Below are 19571 nucleotides of genomic sequence, written 5' to 3'. Positions count from 1 at the left end.
ATCCAACCAGTCCATCCTAAAGGAGATCAGTCCTGGGTGTTCATTGGAAGGACTGACGCTGAAGCTGAAACGCCAATACTTTGGCCACCTGATGTGAAGAGCTGACTCATTTGAAAAGACCCTGATGTTGGGAGAGATTGAAGGTGGGAGGAGAAGGGGACAACAAAGGGTGAGATGGTTGGATGGCATCACTGACTCACTGGACATGAGTTTGAGTAAACTCTGGGAGTTGGTGATGGACAGGGAGTCCTGGCGTGCTGCAGTCCATGGTGTCTCAAAGAGTTGGACACAACTGAACAACTTAACTGAACTGAACTGAATGTTTTTTAATGTCTCTGCTATTTGATTGGTAGAATGGGTGAATTTAACTCAGATGACCATTATATCTACTACTGTGGGCAGGAATCCCTTAGAAGAAATGGAGGAGCCATCATAGTCAACAAAAGAGCCTGAAATGCAGTACTTTGATGCAGTCTCAAAAATCACAGAATGATCTCTGTTCATTTCCAAGACAAACCATTCAATATCACAGTAATCCAAGTCTATGCTCCGACCAGTAGTGCTGAAGAAGCTGAAGTTGAATGGTTCTATGAAGACCTACAAGACCTTCTAGAACTAACACCCCAAAAAGATGTCCTTTTCATTATAGGGGACTGGAATGCAAAAGTAGGAAGTCAAGAAACACCTGAAGCAACAGGCAAATTTGGCCTTGGAGTACAGAAAGAAGCAGGGCAAAGGCTAATAGAGTTTTACCAAGAGAACGCATTGGTCATAGCAAACACCCTCTTCCAACAACACAAGAGAAGACTCTACACATGGACATCACCAGGTGGCCAACACTGAAATCAGATTGATTATATTCTTTGCAGCCAAAGATGGAGAAGCTCTATACAGTCAGCAAAAACAAGACCAGGAGCTGACTGTGGCTCAGATCATGAATTCCATATTGCCAAATTCAGACTTAAATTGAAGAGAGTAGGGAAAACCACTGGACCATTCAGATATGACCTAAATCAAATCCCTTATGATTATACAGTGAAAGTGAGAAATAGATTCAAGGGACTAGATCTGTTAGACAGAGTGTCTGATGAACAATGGACGGAGGTTTGTGACATTGTACAGGAGACAGGGATCAAGACCTTCCCCAAGAAAAAGAAATTCAAAAAAGCAAAATGGCTGTCTGAGGAGGCCTTACAAATAGCTGTGAAAAGAAGAGAAGTGAAAAGCAAAGGAGAAAAGGAAAGATATACCCATTTGAATGCAGAGTTCCAAAGAATAGCAAGGAGAGATAAGAAAGCCTTCCTCAGTGATCAATGCAAAGAAATAGAGGAAAACAATAGAGTGGGAAAGACTAGAGATCTCTTCAAGAAAATTAGAGATACCAAGGGAACATTTCATGCAAAGATGGGCACAATAAAGGACAGAAATGGTATGGACCTAACAGAAGCAGAAGATATTAAGAAGAGGTGGCAAGAATACATAGAAGAACTGTACAAAAAAGATCTTCATGACCCAGATAACCACGGTGGTGTGATCACTCACCTAGAACCAGACATCCTGAAATGTGAAGTCAAGTGGGCCTTAGGAAGCATCAGTATGAACAAAGCTAGTGGAGGTGATGGAATTCCAGTTGAGCTATTTCAAATCCTAAAAGATGATGCTCAAAGATGATGCTGTGAAAGTGCTGCACTCAATATGTCAGCAAATTTGGAAAACTCAACAGTGGCCACTGGACTGGAAAAGGTCAGTGTTCATTCCAATCCCAAAGAAAGGCAATCCAATCCCAAAGAAAGGCAATGCCAAAGAATGCTCAAACTACCACACAATTACACTCATCTCATATGCTAGCAAAGTCATGCTCAAAATTCTCCAAGCCAGGCTTCAACAATATGTGAACCATGAACTTCCAGATGTTCAAGCTGGTTTTAGAAAAGACAGAGGAACCAGAGATCAAATAACTAACATCCACTGGATCATCGAAAAAGCAAGAAAGTTACAGAGAAACATCTCTTTCTGCTTTGTTGACTATGCCAAAGCCTTTGACTGTGTGGATCACAATAAACTGTGGAAAATTCTTCAAGAGATGGGAATACCAGACCACCTGACCTGCCTCTTGAAAAACCTATATGCAGGTCAGGAAGCAACAGTTAGAACTGGACAGAGAACAGACTGGTTCCAAATAGGAAAAGGAGTACGTCAAGGCTGTATATTGTCACCCTGCTTATTTAACTTATATGCAGAGTACATCATGAGAAACACTGGGCTGGATGAGCCACAAGCTGGAATCAAGATTGCCAGGAGAAATATCAATAACTTCAGATATGCAGATAACACCACCCTTATGGCGGAAAGTGAAGAAGAGCTAAAGAGCCTCTTGATGAAATTGAAAGAGGAGAGTGAATAAGTTGGCTTAAAGCTCAACATTCAGAAAACTAAGATCATGGCATCCAGTCCCATCACTTCATGGCAAATAGATGGGGAAACAGTAGAAACAGTGTCAAGACTTTATTTTTGGGGGCTCCAAAATCACTGCAGATGGTGATTGCAGCCATGAAATTAAAAGATGGCTTACTCCTTGGAAGGAAAGTTATCACCAGCCTAGACAGCATATTAAAAAGCAGAGACATTACTTTGTCAACAAGTTCCATCTAGTCAAGGCCATGGTTTTTCCAGTAGTCATATATGGATGTGAGAGTTGGACTGTGACAAAAGCTGAGTGCTGAAAAATTGATGCTTTTGAACTGTGGTGTTGGAGAAGACTCTTGAGAGTCCCTTGGACTGCAAGGAGACCCAACCAGTCCATCCTGAAGGAAATCAGTCCTGAATGTTCACTGGAAGGACTGATGCTGAAGCTGAAACTCCAATACTTTGGCCACCTCATGTGAAGAGCTGACTCATTGGAAAAGACCCTGATGCTGGGAGGGATTGAGGGCAGGAGGAGAAGGGGACGACAGAGGATGAGATGGTTGGATGGCATCACCAACTCAATGGAGATGGATGTGGGTGGACTCTGGGAGTTGGTGATAGACAGGGAGGCCTGGCGTGCCTGGCGTGCCTGGCGTGGTTCATGAGGTTGCAAAGAGTTGGACACGACTGAGCGACTGAACTGAACTGATTATCTAATTCTGTAATCTATAGAATCTATAGTCTATAATTCAACCTGGAGATTGAAAATGATTTTCCTTCAGAGATTTGAAGGCGTGGCTCCAATGCCTTCAGGCTTCTGTTGTTCCTGAGGAGTCTAATGCCGTTTTTATTCTCAGCTTTTTGTATGTGATCCATTGTTTTTCTCCCAAAGCTTTGAAGATATTCTGCTTCTCGTTTCTGAAATTTCAAAATGTTATTTCTCAATGTGGGTATTTTTTCATTAATTATGCTGGGTGATTAGTAAACATTCTTAATCTGGAAACAAGCTTCTAAGGGAAATGTTATTGACTTATTTAACAATTTCCTTACCTCCATTTCCTTTACTCTCTCCTTACAGAACTCACGTTGGATGAATTTTGGACATACATATATATTTTTTTCTTTTTGCCCTGTCTTTGACTTGTGGTTATTTTTTCTATATTTCATTGACTACATTTCTCAACTTTTTAATTGAATTTTTATTCCAGCTATTTTATTTTCAGCTTCCAGATTTATGTTCTCTGATTATTCTTTTTCAAAGAAAATTCTCTTCTTGTTTCGTGGATGCCACATCTTATCTTTTTGAGGATTTGAATTGTAGATTGACATTTTTTCTTCTGTTTCCTGTATTGTCTCTGTTTCTTTGAGTTCCGTTTGTTTGGATCTTTTTAAAATAGTATAGGCTTCCTCAAATATCCATTCATGTGTAAGAGTGAAGCATTAAAAGCAATTGGATGGGGCAGGTCGTCGACAATATGTATGCATGGTCTTGGCATTGAGATTATCAGAAAGTAAAAAGAGATCTGAGATGTTTTGGGAAAAAACCCCAAATGACTGGAAGCTTTGTAGGATGGATGGATGGGGCCCACTGACAGATTTCAAGCCAGGGTGATCTGGCAGCAAGTTACCAGAAGTATCACTCTCTAAAGGTCTTTTTCTGGTGCTCTTTAGTTCTCCAGAAAAAGATCTCTAGTCTCTTACTTGGATGTAAATTCCTAGCTGCCTTGATTCTGGGAACTGGGCAAAGGAGTTCTTGTCATTTAGTAAGAAGAATTTTTCTTAATCCTTCTATTTCATCCCTATATCCTGTGTTGTGCCTGGTCTCCACAAATCTGCAGCCTCTCATGTTTGATTCCTAGAGACCAAGCCTTTTGCTGCAGAAGGCTAGGGAAGGGATGGTTGTCTAGGCAGGCAGTAGTGGGATGGGGCCTGTGAATATAGTTGCCGCGTCTACAGACATGTTTCATGTTTCCAGCCCTGTCCTTCATCCCTGCTTCCTCCCGTACCTGCTGCCTCTAATTCCTGAGCCATCCAGTGGCGATCGGCCCATTTTCCGTCAGAATCTCTCTCTGCCAGCACACTGCTTTCTGCTTCCTCTGCTCTGTAGTTATGTCTCCTCCCCACGGCTTACCTCCCAGACACCGCCCACATTGCTCCTCTGTGGTCTTCTCTACTCCGTGGGTTTATTTCCTTCACTGTAATTTGTACGGTTCAGAAGAGAGAAGAGGTTAAGACATCGTTTCAATTCACCATGTTTAACCGGAAGTCTTCTCTCACTTTTATGATTTTGAAAAGTGAGCTGTGTAGAACTAAAGATAGTATTCAGGTCTGCTGTCCCCTTAGAAAAAAAGCTAGATGGACACATCCCTTGATCCAAATGGAATTTATTTTTGGTTGCCGTCTATGTTTTATACCCATTAATTTGTATCTGGCTGCCATTTGATGAAAAACGTTTCTGTGTTTCCAAAGTGATGAGTTTGGGTGTCCTGCTTTCATTTTTATATGAAAACGTTTAGTGCACTCCTAGTATAGGTTCCATTATTATTCTGTAGATTATTGATAGATTCTAGTTGCTAATATTTTATTTGGGATATTTACTTTGATAATTGTAAGGGACATGGTATTTCTGCCTTATCACAGTATGTGTATCACAATTGGTATCAATGTTATAATGACTGTTTAAAAAATTCTGGAAGCTTTCTTTTTCTTTTATGGTCTAGAATAACTGGCATAGCATTGGGGGAAATAAACTAAGCTGGCTAAAAGCAATGTGATATCCTAGATTGGATCCTAGAACAGAAAAGATGCATAAATGGAAAAGCTGATGAAATCTGAATAAAATCTATAGTCTAGCTAATATTAGTGTACCAATGTTAATTGCTTAGTGTTGACAAAGTTACAATGATTATGTAAGATGCTAACATTAGGGAAAGCTGAATGAAGGGTGTAATGGAACTCTCTGTATTATCTTTGCAGTCTTTGTGTTCATCTAAAATTATTCCAAAATTTATATTTAAAGTAAAAAAAAAAATCGTAAGCGTGAGCTATGTCTTATAAATTTGTGAGAGTTCACCTTTGAACCTATTTGCCCGGAATTTTTTTGAGTGTAGTTCTTTAACAACTTTCTCTTCTATGATAATTGCCTTTTAGGCATTCTGTCTCTTCTAGGGTCGTCTTATATCATTTATATTTCCCTTGAAAACCATCTATGTTATTAAGTTTTTCAAAGGTATTTATGTATTGTTAAGCAACATAATCTCTTATAATGTTTTAGAATTTTTTTCTGTATCCATGGTTATTTCCCAGTGTCATATATTATTTTGTGTGGGTATTTATTGGATTATGAAATTAACTTGATGAGTTGAGACAGTATTTTAAGAAGTAAAATAGAAAATTACATATTAGGAAAAATTTAATCTCAAAAAAATTAGGAAACTTTAATCTCAAGCATACATACTGTTTTTCTTGGTAACCTGATAATATCTATCAAAGCACAAATGCATGTAAATTTTGACCTCGCAATTCAAAACCAAATATGTAATTGCATATGTACAGAAATGATACTTGTTCAACATAACTCATTGCAATATTACTTACAACAGAGAGATTGGCAATAACCCAAATGTCTGTCAAGGGAAGACTACTTCTTAAATTATAGTACATTTATACAGTGTAATGCTCAGAGGCTGTCAAAAGGAATGAGGAGGCATTCTTTGTATTAATGTGAAAAGATACTGAGGAAGAAAGCTTGGTGCAGAACAATGTGTGTGGTGTACTATCCTTTGTGTTAAGAAGAGGATACCTGAAATCTATATTTGTATTTGCTTATACAGGCATACAGAAACTCTGGAAAGACATATATCTCAAGTGGGAAAGCAGTGATTATGTATCAGTATGGGAACTGAGTGGATGGAGTTAGGGAAGAGAGGGGAAACCTTTCATTGTATATCTTTTTAAATTTTTATGGTAAGAACACACTTAACATGAGATCTACCCTCTTAACAAAATTTTAAGTGCACAACACAGTAACTGTATATCTGTTTCTTTTTTTAAATCTTGAGTTTGAATTATACAAATTCAGAATTGCCTATTCAAAAGTTAGATATAAAATGCTAAGAAAAAAACCCAGCCCTCAGACGAGTGGGCACAACGTGATTAAAGTGCTTCCATCGCCATGTAGTTCCTGATGCGGTCAGAACCAAGTGGTGGGGTCCAGGGATGCGGAGTTGAGGTGGGAGGGCAGCGTCACACAGAAGGTGTGTCTCTGACAATGGGTCATAGCCACAGTTTGAGAAGGCTTGCTTACATTTCCCAGTCCTTATCTCTAACCACTGAAGAAATCAAGGCAATCCCTTTGGCTTCATCACAGGACTGTATTGCAGTGACGACTGTGGGCGCTTCAGGGCAGGGGGCTGCAGTCCTTCACTCTGTGGACACTGAGCACCTGTGTGTGTTCATTTCAGATACAAAGAAAGCCCTGGTTGTTTGATCAGCATGTCTTAAAATTGGCAAATATAGGAAGCATCACGGTGATCTGTTAGGATCCTCTTCCAAGCATTTTGGTTAGCTTCTTAAGAAAACTCTTCTTCCTTTTAGGTAAATGGAAGAGCTGGAGACCAGCTTATTCCAGACACGGAAAGCACAGAGAATAGAACAAATGGTGGCAAGATGGCTCCGGCGCTCCCGGGACAGCTCGGCCCGGTAAGACTCCTGGGCTGGCGGAGATTTCTGTCTGTGAGGGTTCAGTGTTCCCGTGGGAGGAGGTTTAGCAGTCCTGGCAGCGCCTGGGGATCACTGTCTCCGGCTTGCTTTGTTCTTACATCCTGTGACGGGAGAAGTGTAAATGGGTCAGCAATTTTGCTGGAGTGCCTTTCTCTTGGACCCTTTCCAGTTCCTCCCCTCTGCATCCTTCAACAGGCAGTCAGAGACAGAGTCACTCACCCCAAACTCATGCCCACATTTATAGGGACACACATTCACACACAGACAGACGTATGCACACTCACACCCACATACTTGCATCCATGTGCCTATACGCTCTGAAACACACACTCACACACACAGTTTTGAACACGCACTCACACATGTTCACTGTTTCTGTCTGTCTCACACACACCCCTTGTCTTAGTACTTGATGTCAGGCAATCTGCTGTTTATACTCTTTCCCCGGCTTTGTTTCCAGCAGCTGTTCCTTCCTTGCAGTCCCTATTTCATTCTAAACAAAATGAAATGAAATCAAATACAGATCTGATTTGACTGCTACAAGAGAACTTAAAATATGTTCTGTTTCAAAGCGCTCATTTTCCATCTCAGATTTCCTGTCTGGCCCTGACATGGAGATGAAATATCATGTGTCAGGTGTTTCTGATACACATATTCTTCCAAAGGAACTGGGAACAGCTGTCCTGTGCCGAGCAGTAAACTTGCTCAGAGCCGTGCTTCCCTGTGTCCCCGTGCTCGGGTCCTCACACCCTGCGATAGGATAAGGTTGGGAGGATGAGCCCCATTTTACAGATGAAAACCTGAGGTTCAGGAGTATCTCATTTACAGCCATCCCCACCTGCTCTGCTCTGAAATGTTTGCTGGGTCGTCATTTCCTATAGGATGAGTTCACACATGTTTGGTTAGACATTCAAGGCTCCCTATGGTCTCCCCACAATCCATTACAGCTGTTTGTCTTACGCTTCTGCTTCGTTCACATCCTATTCCAGCTGAAATGACCTACTCGCTGTTCCCCTACCCAAGCACCCAACTTCCCCTTCCACCACCCCTTCCCCTTCCTCCCATCTTCATGTGTCTAGACCCCACTCACAGTTCAGGGTCTGGCTGAAATGCTGGGTCTTCCATGAAGTGTTCCACAGTCCACAGCCAGAATTAATCTCTCCCAAGGGGTCCCATAGTATTTGGTTTGTAGCATCAGCATTGTGCTTCTCCAGGTGTGTTCAGCTTAAATTTGGGCACATCCCTTTTCTTTCTGCGCTTCTATACAAGCTCAGTGGAGGGCAGGGAAAGTATCAGCCTCACCTCATAGCCCAGACTGAGTTCCAGGAGATTGCAAGGAGTCAGGTAGTGCTTGGTGAATGAATGGGAAAACTAGGTACATTGTTTTCTGAAGTGGGTTCTGCAAAACATAGTTGTGTGTGATGTTCTCTACTAAAAAACATTCCATGGCCAAATATGTTTAGGTAGAGATGCAACCTATATCGGATTCCTACCCACCCACTCTTGGTAATTCATAGTGCACATAGTTTTGGCACATTAAAGGCTCTGAGAAGTCCTGCAGAAAAAAGACCTGTGTAACTTTGACTTGACCTTGCCTGAATATTTGACCATGTAACTCTCTAATATCTAGTTTCTCTCACAGAATGTAAATAAAGGGCAACATCTAGGAAATTTTTTTTTTTGAGCTATGTTTCACATAACATAAAATTTACCCATTTAAAAATGTACAGATTTATTTAGTGTATATACAGTATATATTCAGTGTATATATAGAATTTTGCAACAATCACCACAGTCCAATTTTAGAATACTTTTGATTCTAAAAGAGTCGAAACCCCAAAAGAAACCCCATACCCATTAGCAGTCATTCCCTATTTGCCCCTCCCCCAGCTCTAGACAGCCACTCATCTCCTTTCTGTTTCTATAGATTTGTCTGTCCTGGATATTTCCTGTGAATAGAATCATACAATATATTGTCTTTGTGACTGCCTTCTTTCACTTAGTGTAATGTGTTTGAGGTTCATCTGTGTTCTAATATGCATCAGCGTGCATTCCTTTTATTTAAAACCTTTTTATTTTGTATTGGAGTATAGTGGATAAACAATGTTATAGTAGTGTCAGATGGATAGCGAAGCAACTCAGCCATACATATACATGTATCCATTCTCCCCCCAAACCCTTCCCACCTAGGCTGCCCCATAGCGTTGAGTAGAGTTCCCTGTCCTATACAGTAGGTCCTTGTTAGTTATCCATCTTAAATATAGCAGTGTGTACTTGTCCATCCCAAACTCCCTAACTATCTGTTCCCCCATCCTCCCCTCCCCACTGCCGCTGCAACCGTAAGTTCATTCTCTTAAGTCTGTGCATCTGTTTCGGTTTTATAAATAAGTTCATTTGTATCATGTTTTTTTAGATTTCTCATATAAGGGATGTCACATGCTGTTTATACTTCTCTGTCTAACTTACTTCACTCAGTATGACGATTTTTGTTGTTGTTCAGTTGCTCAGTTGTGACCGACTCTGTGACCCCGTGGCCTCCCTGTCCTCCACTGTCTCCTGGAGCCTGCTCAAACCCATGTCCATTGAGTCTGTGATGCCATCTAACCAGCTTGTCCTCTGTCATACCCTTCTCCTCCTGCCTTCAATCTTTCCCATCATCAGGGTCTTTTCTAACGACAACTTTAAGGTCCACATCCATATTGCTGCAAAGGACATTATTTCATTCTTTTTGATGGCTAAGTGATATTTGATTGTAAATACGTTCTGCCTCTCCTTTATCCATTCCTCTGTTAATGAACATTTAGGTTGCTTCCATATCTTGGCTGTTGTAAACAGTGCTTGCATTCCTTTTTATTGCCAAATAATATTCTATTATGGTATATTTTCTTTGTCCATCAGTTAATGTACACTTGAGTTGTTTCCACTTGGAAGCTATTGTGAGTAATGCTGCTATAAACATTTTTTATTTGAACATATGTTTTCATTTCTCTTGCATTTATACTTGGATTAGAATAGCTGGGTCATATAGCAGCTTGATGTTGAACCTTTGGAGGAACTGCCAGGCTGTTTTCCAAAGCATTTGCACTAGCAGGATATGAGGTTTCCAATGTCTGCACACCTTTGGCAACACTTATTATCTGCTATTTTTTATTATAAACATCCAAGTGGGTGTGAAGTGGTATCTCATTATGGTTTTGATCTGTGTTTTCCTGATAGCTAATGATGTTGAGCATCTTCCCATGAATTTAGTAGGAAATCTGTTTTCCAAGTGCTTTAGAGAGAGAAGAAAAAGAGGGAATGATTCCTGGAAGTGTCCATGGAAGGCATTATTTCTGTGTTTCTAGGATAAATCACATGTAGTCTTATTGAAATTGTTTCTCATCTCTAATCCTGCAACCTTGATTCAAGCTGGGTCCTTCTGTCTTCAGATTAGTTGAAAATGGTCAGGAATTGAAAAGCATGATTTGTTTTCCTGCAGTAGAGTAAATGGTACCACCTTCCACAGAATTGCTTAACCGAGAGACCTGTGAGTCGTCCTGAATTTTCCTCTCTCTCATACCCTGTATCTAGCCCATCAGCAGCTTCTGTCAGTTCATCCTCAAACCTATCTCCACTCTGTCCAGCTCTCTGTCCCCAGAGGGCATTGCCATAATCACTCACTCCTTCTCTGCTCCACCCTGAAGCTATAGTGAGCTTTTCAAAATACACACTGCTCCTGTCCCACAGGCTCGCTCCTGGCTCCACCCCATCCCAAACCTTTCAGTGGCCGCCTGCCATCATGCCATAGCCTACAAGCCCCTTTGCAATCTGTTCCTGGGTCCATGTCTTCATCTAGTTCCTCCTACTTCCTTGCCGCACTTTATAACAATATATCCATTTGTTTACTTGTTCTTTGCCTAACCCTGCACCTGTTTAATACATGATTCTTTTCCCCCAACCCTCCTGCCACATATGAGACCAAAGACCATAACTGTCTTGTCTAAAAAGTATCTTCAGCCCTAGAAGAATGCATACATGGCATGTAGTAGATATTCAATAAATTTTTATTAAGGGCTTTCACAGTCAGGGACTATATTACTTATTTTTATTTATTTAAAATATATCTAAATTTTGCATTGTTTCTTCTTCCAAATGGAATTTTTGATGATAGTGTTAAAACACATAAAAACTTTTAAATAAAGACTGGAAATTCTGTAGATAGATTGCAAACCAATTAGATGTAGGATTTAGCATTAGAGTACAAACACTGGCTCTGCATTTCCTGATAGCCAGGTCAAGAAATGAAAAAAATAGATTGAAGTGTTTTTTATTGTCCAGAGAAAAGGAAACAGAAATTAATCTGCAGTCATAAGTTTACATGCATCTTTTAATAATCTTGCTATCTTTTCAGACCTTTAAAAGCTTCTACTCATTTCAGCTGGTTGTACTTACTTAATTATAATTGCCATTTTTTTTCCATAAAGTTAAATTTTATCTCCAATACTAATTGAACTGTCTAGGAGGAAATTAGTCAAAAATAACAATTTCCATTTCCAAATATTATTAAACAAATTGATAATTTTTATGAACCTGGGTAATGTTAGAGCTTTATAAGGCATCTTAAAATGGTTTTTTTTTTTCTGGGGAAGAGTGTCAACTTCCAAAGTTACTTTGATTTCTTCAATTTTAAATGAGTGGACAATCCCTAGTCAAATTCAGATAGTGGCACTCAGTTTGAATGTCTGTGTGTGCGTGCAAGCTTAGTGATACCAATAATTGTAGAAATGCAAAATTACTCAGATATTATTAAGATGACTGCTATTTTACCACTTAATTTTACATTCCAATATAAAAATAACATTTACAGTATCAGTGCTCTTTTAGAAATAGCTAACCCCCCCAAATAGTCTCTGTGACATGTTTTGAATTTCTGTAAAAATAGTGTAATACAAACCACTTAATAAAAGCTATAACATAGTGACATTGCATTATAAACTAATTTTTAATGATTTTGCTTTGAACCAAATTGTCATCTTCTTTACTGCTTTCTATAACTAGGGAGATGATAAAATGAGATGAGAAGGACATGTTATAGAATACTTTTTTCCTTGATTATACCTTTTTTTTGTCTCCTACAATTTTTGATTTTTATATAGTTAAATGATAATCTCTTGATGATTTCTTTGATTGTTTCAAAGCTTAGAAAAGCCTTATCCAATAATTAATTAATTAATTTTCAATTTAATAGTTTAAGATATTTTATATTTAAGTTTTTACTTTGGTGTCTATTTTAGTATAGGCTGTGAAATAAAGATCTAGCTTGGTTTTTTCCAAAATAAGTAATATTTGCATCACCATTAACTGTTAGTAACCTTTCCTTCACTGACTTATGGTCTCGTTTTATCATATATGAAATTCCTGTGTCTGTGGGTGAAAACTTGTATCTCTTCCTAGGCTAGCTATTCTGTTTACTTGATCTAACTGCCGTCTTTCACACACCTGTATTAAAACTATTTATATTTATTGTCTGTTAAACTAGACTTTTATTCTCTTCATTTGCCATTTTATATTCTTATCTGCCTTTTCCATGTTAACTTTAGAATAATTTTATTGTATTATTAAAACAATTTTGTGTAAGATTTACTGGATTCTCATATATGTAATCTAGAAATGTTGGTTTTATAGGTCAAGACTTAAAACAATCTAAGGCATTTGATGAATTTCATGCCTTCTCCTTGATGCTCGGTTTTATAAACCTCAAGGCTTAAAAAGATTTCTTTCAATTTATATTTAATCTTAATATCAATGTGTGTTAGTATTATCTAATGCGTGCACATGTGTGTTTAATGAGTACACATATGCACACACCCACACATGTACACACAGGCATACTTATTCACAGATGTGCACACATGCATCATGGCATCTTTGTGTCAGAAGTCTTGGCTATTGGTTTTTTCCTCCTTCTAAATTTGCTTGTTCATTATAACCATCGTCTGTTTACTAGTTATAGGAATGGTATTTTTGACCTTTCTAATACTCCTAGTGGTGTAGAAAGACCATTTCAGGTACCAGTTTTTTATTGCTATTGACCATGGACAAAAGGGAAAGATTTTAAGAGAACAGGTTAGAAATTTCCTATGCTGCATCTGTAGGGTCACCCTTGTCTTCTGAACCTCCTTTTTAAAGTAGCAGTGGAATACTTTCTCCTCCTCTCAGCTGTAAGCTTTTGCCCTATAGCACTGTACGTACAATATATACATTCAGTGATCTCTAGAAACTATCACAACCACAAGCCTAGTCCCATGATTTTGACTACAAGATAAATTTCTATCTGGAACAGGCCACTCCTATTTCTTCTTTCTTTGAATAAACTTTAGATTAAAAATCCAGTTTATACCAGACGTTCACTTTTAAAATCACTCAACCTGAACATAATACAGTGTTTAAACATAGATTCAAAATAGTTTCTCCACATCCTGCTGGAAGTCAGAGGTGAATTCTTTGCTGTTACAAGATAGAGGCAAAATATATTTCACAGCCTATCAGACAGCAGATAAAAAGCCAGAGAATATTTGAAGCCTAATCTGTCTCCATCTGGTATTTTCTTTTCTTCTCAGGGTTATTGATCAGCTCAATATGAACTTATGACCCATAAAATATAGAATGAGTCTACCCGAGGCTATTTTCATGATGAATTTAACATGTTTTTTCCGGTTCTACCTTAGAATCCAGTTATCTGACAAGATTTCTATTAGTGTCGCCAAGTCTTATGCTGTTCCGATGTAAAACCACAGGAATGATCTCAGATTTATGACTTAAAACCGTTACAGAGGCAGCAGACAGAGGGTCTTGGATTGTCAGCGCTTAGTTTGATATTTATAAGATTCTTCAGAGGAGGAAATTTTGCTGCAGAGATCATTTCCTTCAGTTCCCTGTCGAACATTTTTTTTGACGAGAGACTATGGCTTCGTCCTGTCTTTAAGCAATCCCTTTCCAAACAAAAGCCTAGATGCGGCCTTCAGGGAAAATGTCAAATCCAGACTCTGGGCCAAAGCTCCTGACGCTGTCCAGAGATTAGTCAACACGGCGGGGCCTCGTTTGTCTCCCATTGTTGGGGAGCACACCCTTCCAAATGGAAAAGTCAGATAAATGAAGGCTACTCACTTGAAAAGCATCCAAATGAATTCTGTTCTAACCGTGTGGTAAGGTTTGTATTTTTCTTTTGTCCTCTAAACATTTATTAAGCCTTACTCTATGCCTAGCATTGAATTCAGCACGTGGGGGCAAGAAAGATATAGTTGTGCTATAGGAGCTATTGTCTAGAAAGGACAGGAGACTTCACACTGGTCATTACAAATATGATGTGTGTTTCAAGAAGTGATGTACCGATTTTGTGTACAGGTTCAGCAGAGGGAGAGGGATATTTCTGCCAAAAACAGAAGATTGAGTAGGAGCTGTGCAGGTGAAGTGTACGGTAGGGTGTTTTGAGAGCTGTGTCAAGGGCTGGGCGATATTCTGGCCAGAAGGAAGACCTTGTGTGTTTGAGGAACTCCAAGGGGGCTTGTCTGGCTGGAACAAAAGTATTGAGAGAGTGAATGGCTTGGTTGTAGAGACTTCAGTGGCGAGCAGGGGCTGTTTTATGCCATACTAAGGTTTCTGGATTAAGTCATTCAGTCAGGACAGACATATGAGCAGGATTGCAGCTATTAATAGAATATCAATCTAGTTGCTGGATGGAGAATCATTTAGGTGAGACAAGAATGAAAAGTGGGGAGGGACTTCCCTGGTGGTCTAGTGGCTAAGACTCTATGCTTGCAATTCAAGGGGCCTGGATTCAATCACCGATCAAGGAACTAGATCCCACATGCTGCAATTCAGAGTTCGCATGCCACAACTAAACGATTCTGCATGCCGCAACTAAGACTCGGCACAGCCAAATGAATAAATATATTTTTTAAAAAAAGAACAAAAAGTGGGGAGACCAGCTAGGAGACACTTAGAGAAATCTGTCTGTAGGACAGGTGACAAGGTCCTGAAATAGAATGGTGGTCATGGAGATAGAGAGAAATGGGCATCTTTAGAGAGTTTTGATGTCATGACTGATGGGATACTAGGGGTGAGAGCAGGGTAAAGTCAGATTACTCCCAGGAGTATGTCTTGAGCAACTGAGCACTGTTCTCCAGATAGATTTATTGAGCTCTGGGATATGGAGAAGATGGGTCCTGATTAGGAGTCATAGTCAAAATGTTGAGCTGTATATCAAATTAAGCAAACTTACAGGACAAATGACAAACATTGAAGTCTGTCATATTCAAATTTACTACTATTTATTAATGCTATATATACATTTCCACCTTTACTAATCATATTAGGTGTACTATTTTGTATCATGCTCTCTATATTCAGTATTTTGCTCATATATTCACCTAATAAGCAGAGATGCTTTCTATGGGCAAAGTTCTTCACTTGGTACAGTGAGAAATACAGAGGTGGATAAAAAATGGTTCCTGAATTCTGAGAATTTGCAGTCTATGCGGGGTGATGATATATGGAATCAAATAGCTATCACAGACAGTTGAGGTGCTCAAGGCTAGAAGGGCTCAGAGATGAGTGAACTTATGTCTAGCTAGGAAATCAGAGGAGAATCTTTGGAAGAGGTCGCATTTGAGCTGGATTTTGATTGGCCTCACAGTTTCCTGTGAGGCAGCTGCATGAACTGAAGCCCAGATGTAAAACTGGTGCAGCGGGTAAGGTTAGGCTGGAGTGAAGGCCTGGGAAGGAGAGTGGGCGGAGAATGTTGGCTGGGACCTGAGACCTAAAGACAAAAGACCAAGAGGGTAAGGTTGAGGAGTTTAACTTTTATCCTGCAGGTGATGGGGAGTTGTAAGGGCAGAATAATCCACACAAAGGGGTTTGGGCAGTTTAGAAGACGCTGTGGAAGAATGTTTTCTAAGCTATGTTTCCATGTATGTCTAAGTTTCACAGGCTTGTGCTCCTTCATTGTTGTAGAATCTTGGGGCAATTCCTTACTATGCTTGATTTATCTATTCTCTGTTGGGTGGTTTCAATTTTTTCAACTATTCTAAATAAAGCTATGGTAAATATTTTTGAATACTCAATTGCCAGGGTGTTTTGAGCTCCTACTCTGTTCTAGGGCTTTATGATACAAGGGAATGTTTGTCTTCTAGGAACTCATAGTCTAGTGCAGACAGTATTTTTTATTTTAGGGGGATGCGTATTACTTTGAGGAATGTTATTCAGAATGGTAACAGAAGGTCAAAGAAAATGATCAAATTTTAAATTCATATTGTAATTTCCCTGATGACTTTCCAAAGAGAGTAAGCAGCCAATTTATATGGTCACCCTTAAATCCCAGGGCCCACACATGTTGGACTTTATTATTTTTATTCCTATGTGGTGTTTTAGTGACATGTAATAGTTCTCTGTAGTCCATTCAATTGTTCTTCTTTAATCACCAGAGTTGTACATTTTCTGTTATTTACCAGCTTTATTTCTTCATGTGTGAGTTTTCCACTCACTTGCTTTGAGGATGTGAAGTCTGGGTATTTACTGCATGTTTTTATGTCCATTCTGCATATATTTTTATTGTAAGCTTTTTCCCTCCAGGATTTTATAAGTTGATTTACTTGTTTCTAACAGCTCTGTCTATATGTTGCATACCATGCAGTTCACTCACTTAAAATGTACAACACACTAATTTTTAGTGTTTTCACAGGGATGTAAGACCACCACAACAATAAATTTTGGAAAGTTTCATCACCCCAACAAGAAACTCTGAATGTATTAGCAGTCACTCTCTATTTCCTTTCTGAACCCTCCTTCCCCAGCCCTAGGCTATCACTAATCTACTTTCTGTCGCTATAGATTTATCTATTCTGGACATAGCACATGAATGGCATCATACAATATGTGGTCTTTTGTGACTGACTTCTTTCATTTAGTATGATGTATTCAAGTTTTATCCATGTTATAGTACATATCAGTATTTCATTCCTTTGTATTTCTGAATAATACTCTGCTCTAGAATATTGTTTTTGTCATTAGTTGAGGTACACTTAGATTGGTTCCACTTTGGAGCTAAGCTATTATAAGTAAAGTTGTTATGAACACTTGTGTGCAAATTTTGTGTGGGCATATGCTTTTCAGTTTTCTTGGATGTATGCCTAGGAGTGGAATTGCTGGGTCATTCAGTGTTTAGTCTGTTAAGGAATTGTGAGACTATATGAGGGTTTCATTTTTCTCCACATCTTAGTCAGCACTTGATCTATCTTTTTGATTATAGCCATTCTAGTGGGTGTGAAGTGGTATGTCACTGTAGTTTTGATTTGTATTTCCATAACCGCTAATGATCTTTTCATGTCCTTATTGACTGTATATATTTTTTTTGGTGAAATGTCTATTCACATCTTTCACCCAATTTTTATTTGGGTCATTTGTCTTTTTTGTTTAACTGTATTATAAAAATTCTTTATATAGTCTAGGTACCAGGTCCTTATCTGACTCTTTGCAACCCCATGGACTGTAGCCCGCCAGGCTTCCCATGGAATTCTCCAGGCAAGAATACTGGAGCGGGTAGTCATTCCCTTCTCTAGCCGATCTTGCCAACCCAGGGATGGAAGACAAGTCTCCTGTATCCCAGGCAGTTTCTTTCACAGTCTGAGCCACCAGGGAAGTCCCGTTAGATATGTGGTTTGCAAATATTTCCTCCTGCTTTGGGCATTGCCTTTTCACTTTTTCAGTAGTGTCCTTTGAAGTACAAAATTTTCAACTGTGAAGTTCAGTTTATTTATGTTTTCATTTGTTGCTTGTGCTTTCAGCGTCGTATCTAAAATGACACAGAAGTCACAAAGGTATATTCTTATATTTTCTACTAAGAGTTGTATAATTTTAGCTCTCATATTTAGATCTGTGATCTGTTTTAGTTAATTTTTGTTTATAAGAAGAAGTTAAAACCTTTTTTTCACTTAAATTTCTCTTTGTGCTTTTCTTTGTAGTTATCCAATTTTTTATTTCTTTGTATTTATGTATTGGTTATTGAAATTTCACATTCAAACCATCCCCCTTATATCTTATGCCTATCTTTAATTCTCCAATCCTTAGAAATGTGTCTCCTCACCAGAGCTGGCACAAAGGGTCTACATTTATTTCCAGTTTTTGTAATTCTTTCTTTTGACCTTTTTGAAACTTAATACTTTGTATAATGCTTAGTACCACAGTGTGGTGATTTTGTCACCATGTTGAACTATTTCTGGCTAGCCACATAGTATTTTAAAAGATTTTCTGGAATTTCTATTCACCTTCATTGGTAAAGACCATGCCATGCAGTTTTGATCATTGCTGCCCTCTGATAGGAGCATGAAGATAGATTAGCTGACTGCCTGGTACGTGGTTCGTGCTCAATGGATGTTGCAAGTGATTATTGTTGTTGTTGTTACTGGTACTCTTACTGTCATCGATTTATTAGATTTTTTTTTTAATCTGGAAGGATTTTGAACCAGTATTCCATCAAGTTTATATTTTCATTCAGTACTTATGTTCATTTTCGAATCTGTAATCTTCCCAACCAGGAATCCAGCATCAGTATTACTTGTGTCTTCTGTTATTACATCAACTTTTTAAGAAAACCTAGCTCCTAATACACATTCAGCTATTCTGTCTTTAATAGATTGTAGGATGCTTTTCGTGGCTGTGTTTTATGTATTTTTTCCTACAACTCCACTAAACTTATTTTTTAAGTACTAGCAATTCTTTTTGTGGATCATTTTCTCAGTGTAGATTGTCATCTGTTTGGGGGGAAAAGAAAGGTATGCTTATTATTCCTCTTATCATTTTTCCTTCTCCAATAACTATTCCAGGCATTTCTCCTGCCACTTAAATAGGAGTAGTGTCTAGGGTGTCCTTCCTGTTGCTTTTTCAAATGAACACAAATGTTGATTTTTGTTTTTCAGTGTACTATACTATTTATTTTATTTAGAGAGTTCCTTTCAAAGCTTTAAGTTTTTCTTTTTAAATCAGGAATACCTATGGTTTTATTCAGTATAAATTATCAGAGTTTTCTGTCTCTTCTCTCTTGTTAGGTCTGGCTTCTAATACTTCTCAGTACTACCCATGTGCTTGCCTAGGAGAAATCCTTTCTTTGTTCCTAAGGGAGCTCCTTTATGGGTAATGTGCATAATATGGCTTTGTGCTTGGACTTGTCACATGCATGTTTTTTGAGGCAGCTTTAAAAAATATATTTCCTGGTCCTTGTTGAAACTTGAGATTATTATAAATGACAGAGAGGTGCTTTTCAGATAAGTGAGGTCCTATTGCATTAGATAGAGTTCCTGACAGTATTTGGTAAATGGATGAGAATAAATGAAAAACCTTAACTGCAGAGCCCCAAGGAAGCTGTTACTCCTCCACATTTCTGTTGTGTATAATGACAATAAACACCTTAT

At 38.7% G+C, this 19571-nt stretch overlaps 1 protein-coding gene across 1 annotated transcript in view; it reads left to right on the top strand.

The window, feature by feature from the left end:
- Window positions 1–19571, top strand: part of FRMPD1 (FERM and PDZ domain containing 1) — a 102336-nt gene that overhangs the window by 50059 nt on the left and 32706 nt on the right. Inside the window, exon 2 of the mRNA XM_070480244.1 lies at window positions 7003–7107. Coding sequence (XP_070336345.1) covers window positions 7007–7107 — 101 coding nt within the window. The 5' untranslated portion in view covers window positions 7003–7006. The remainder of the gene's footprint in view (window positions 1–7002; window positions 7108–19571) is intronic.

The sequence above is a fragment of the Odocoileus virginianus genome, chromosome 18 (genome assembly GCF_023699985.2).
Source record: "Odocoileus virginianus isolate 20LAN1187 ecotype Illinois chromosome 18, Ovbor_1.2, whole genome shotgun sequence".
NCBI classification, from domain to species: Eukaryota; Metazoa; Chordata; class Mammalia; order Artiodactyla; family Cervidae; genus Odocoileus; species Odocoileus virginianus.
This window is presented reverse-complemented; position numbering and strand designations above follow the sequence as displayed.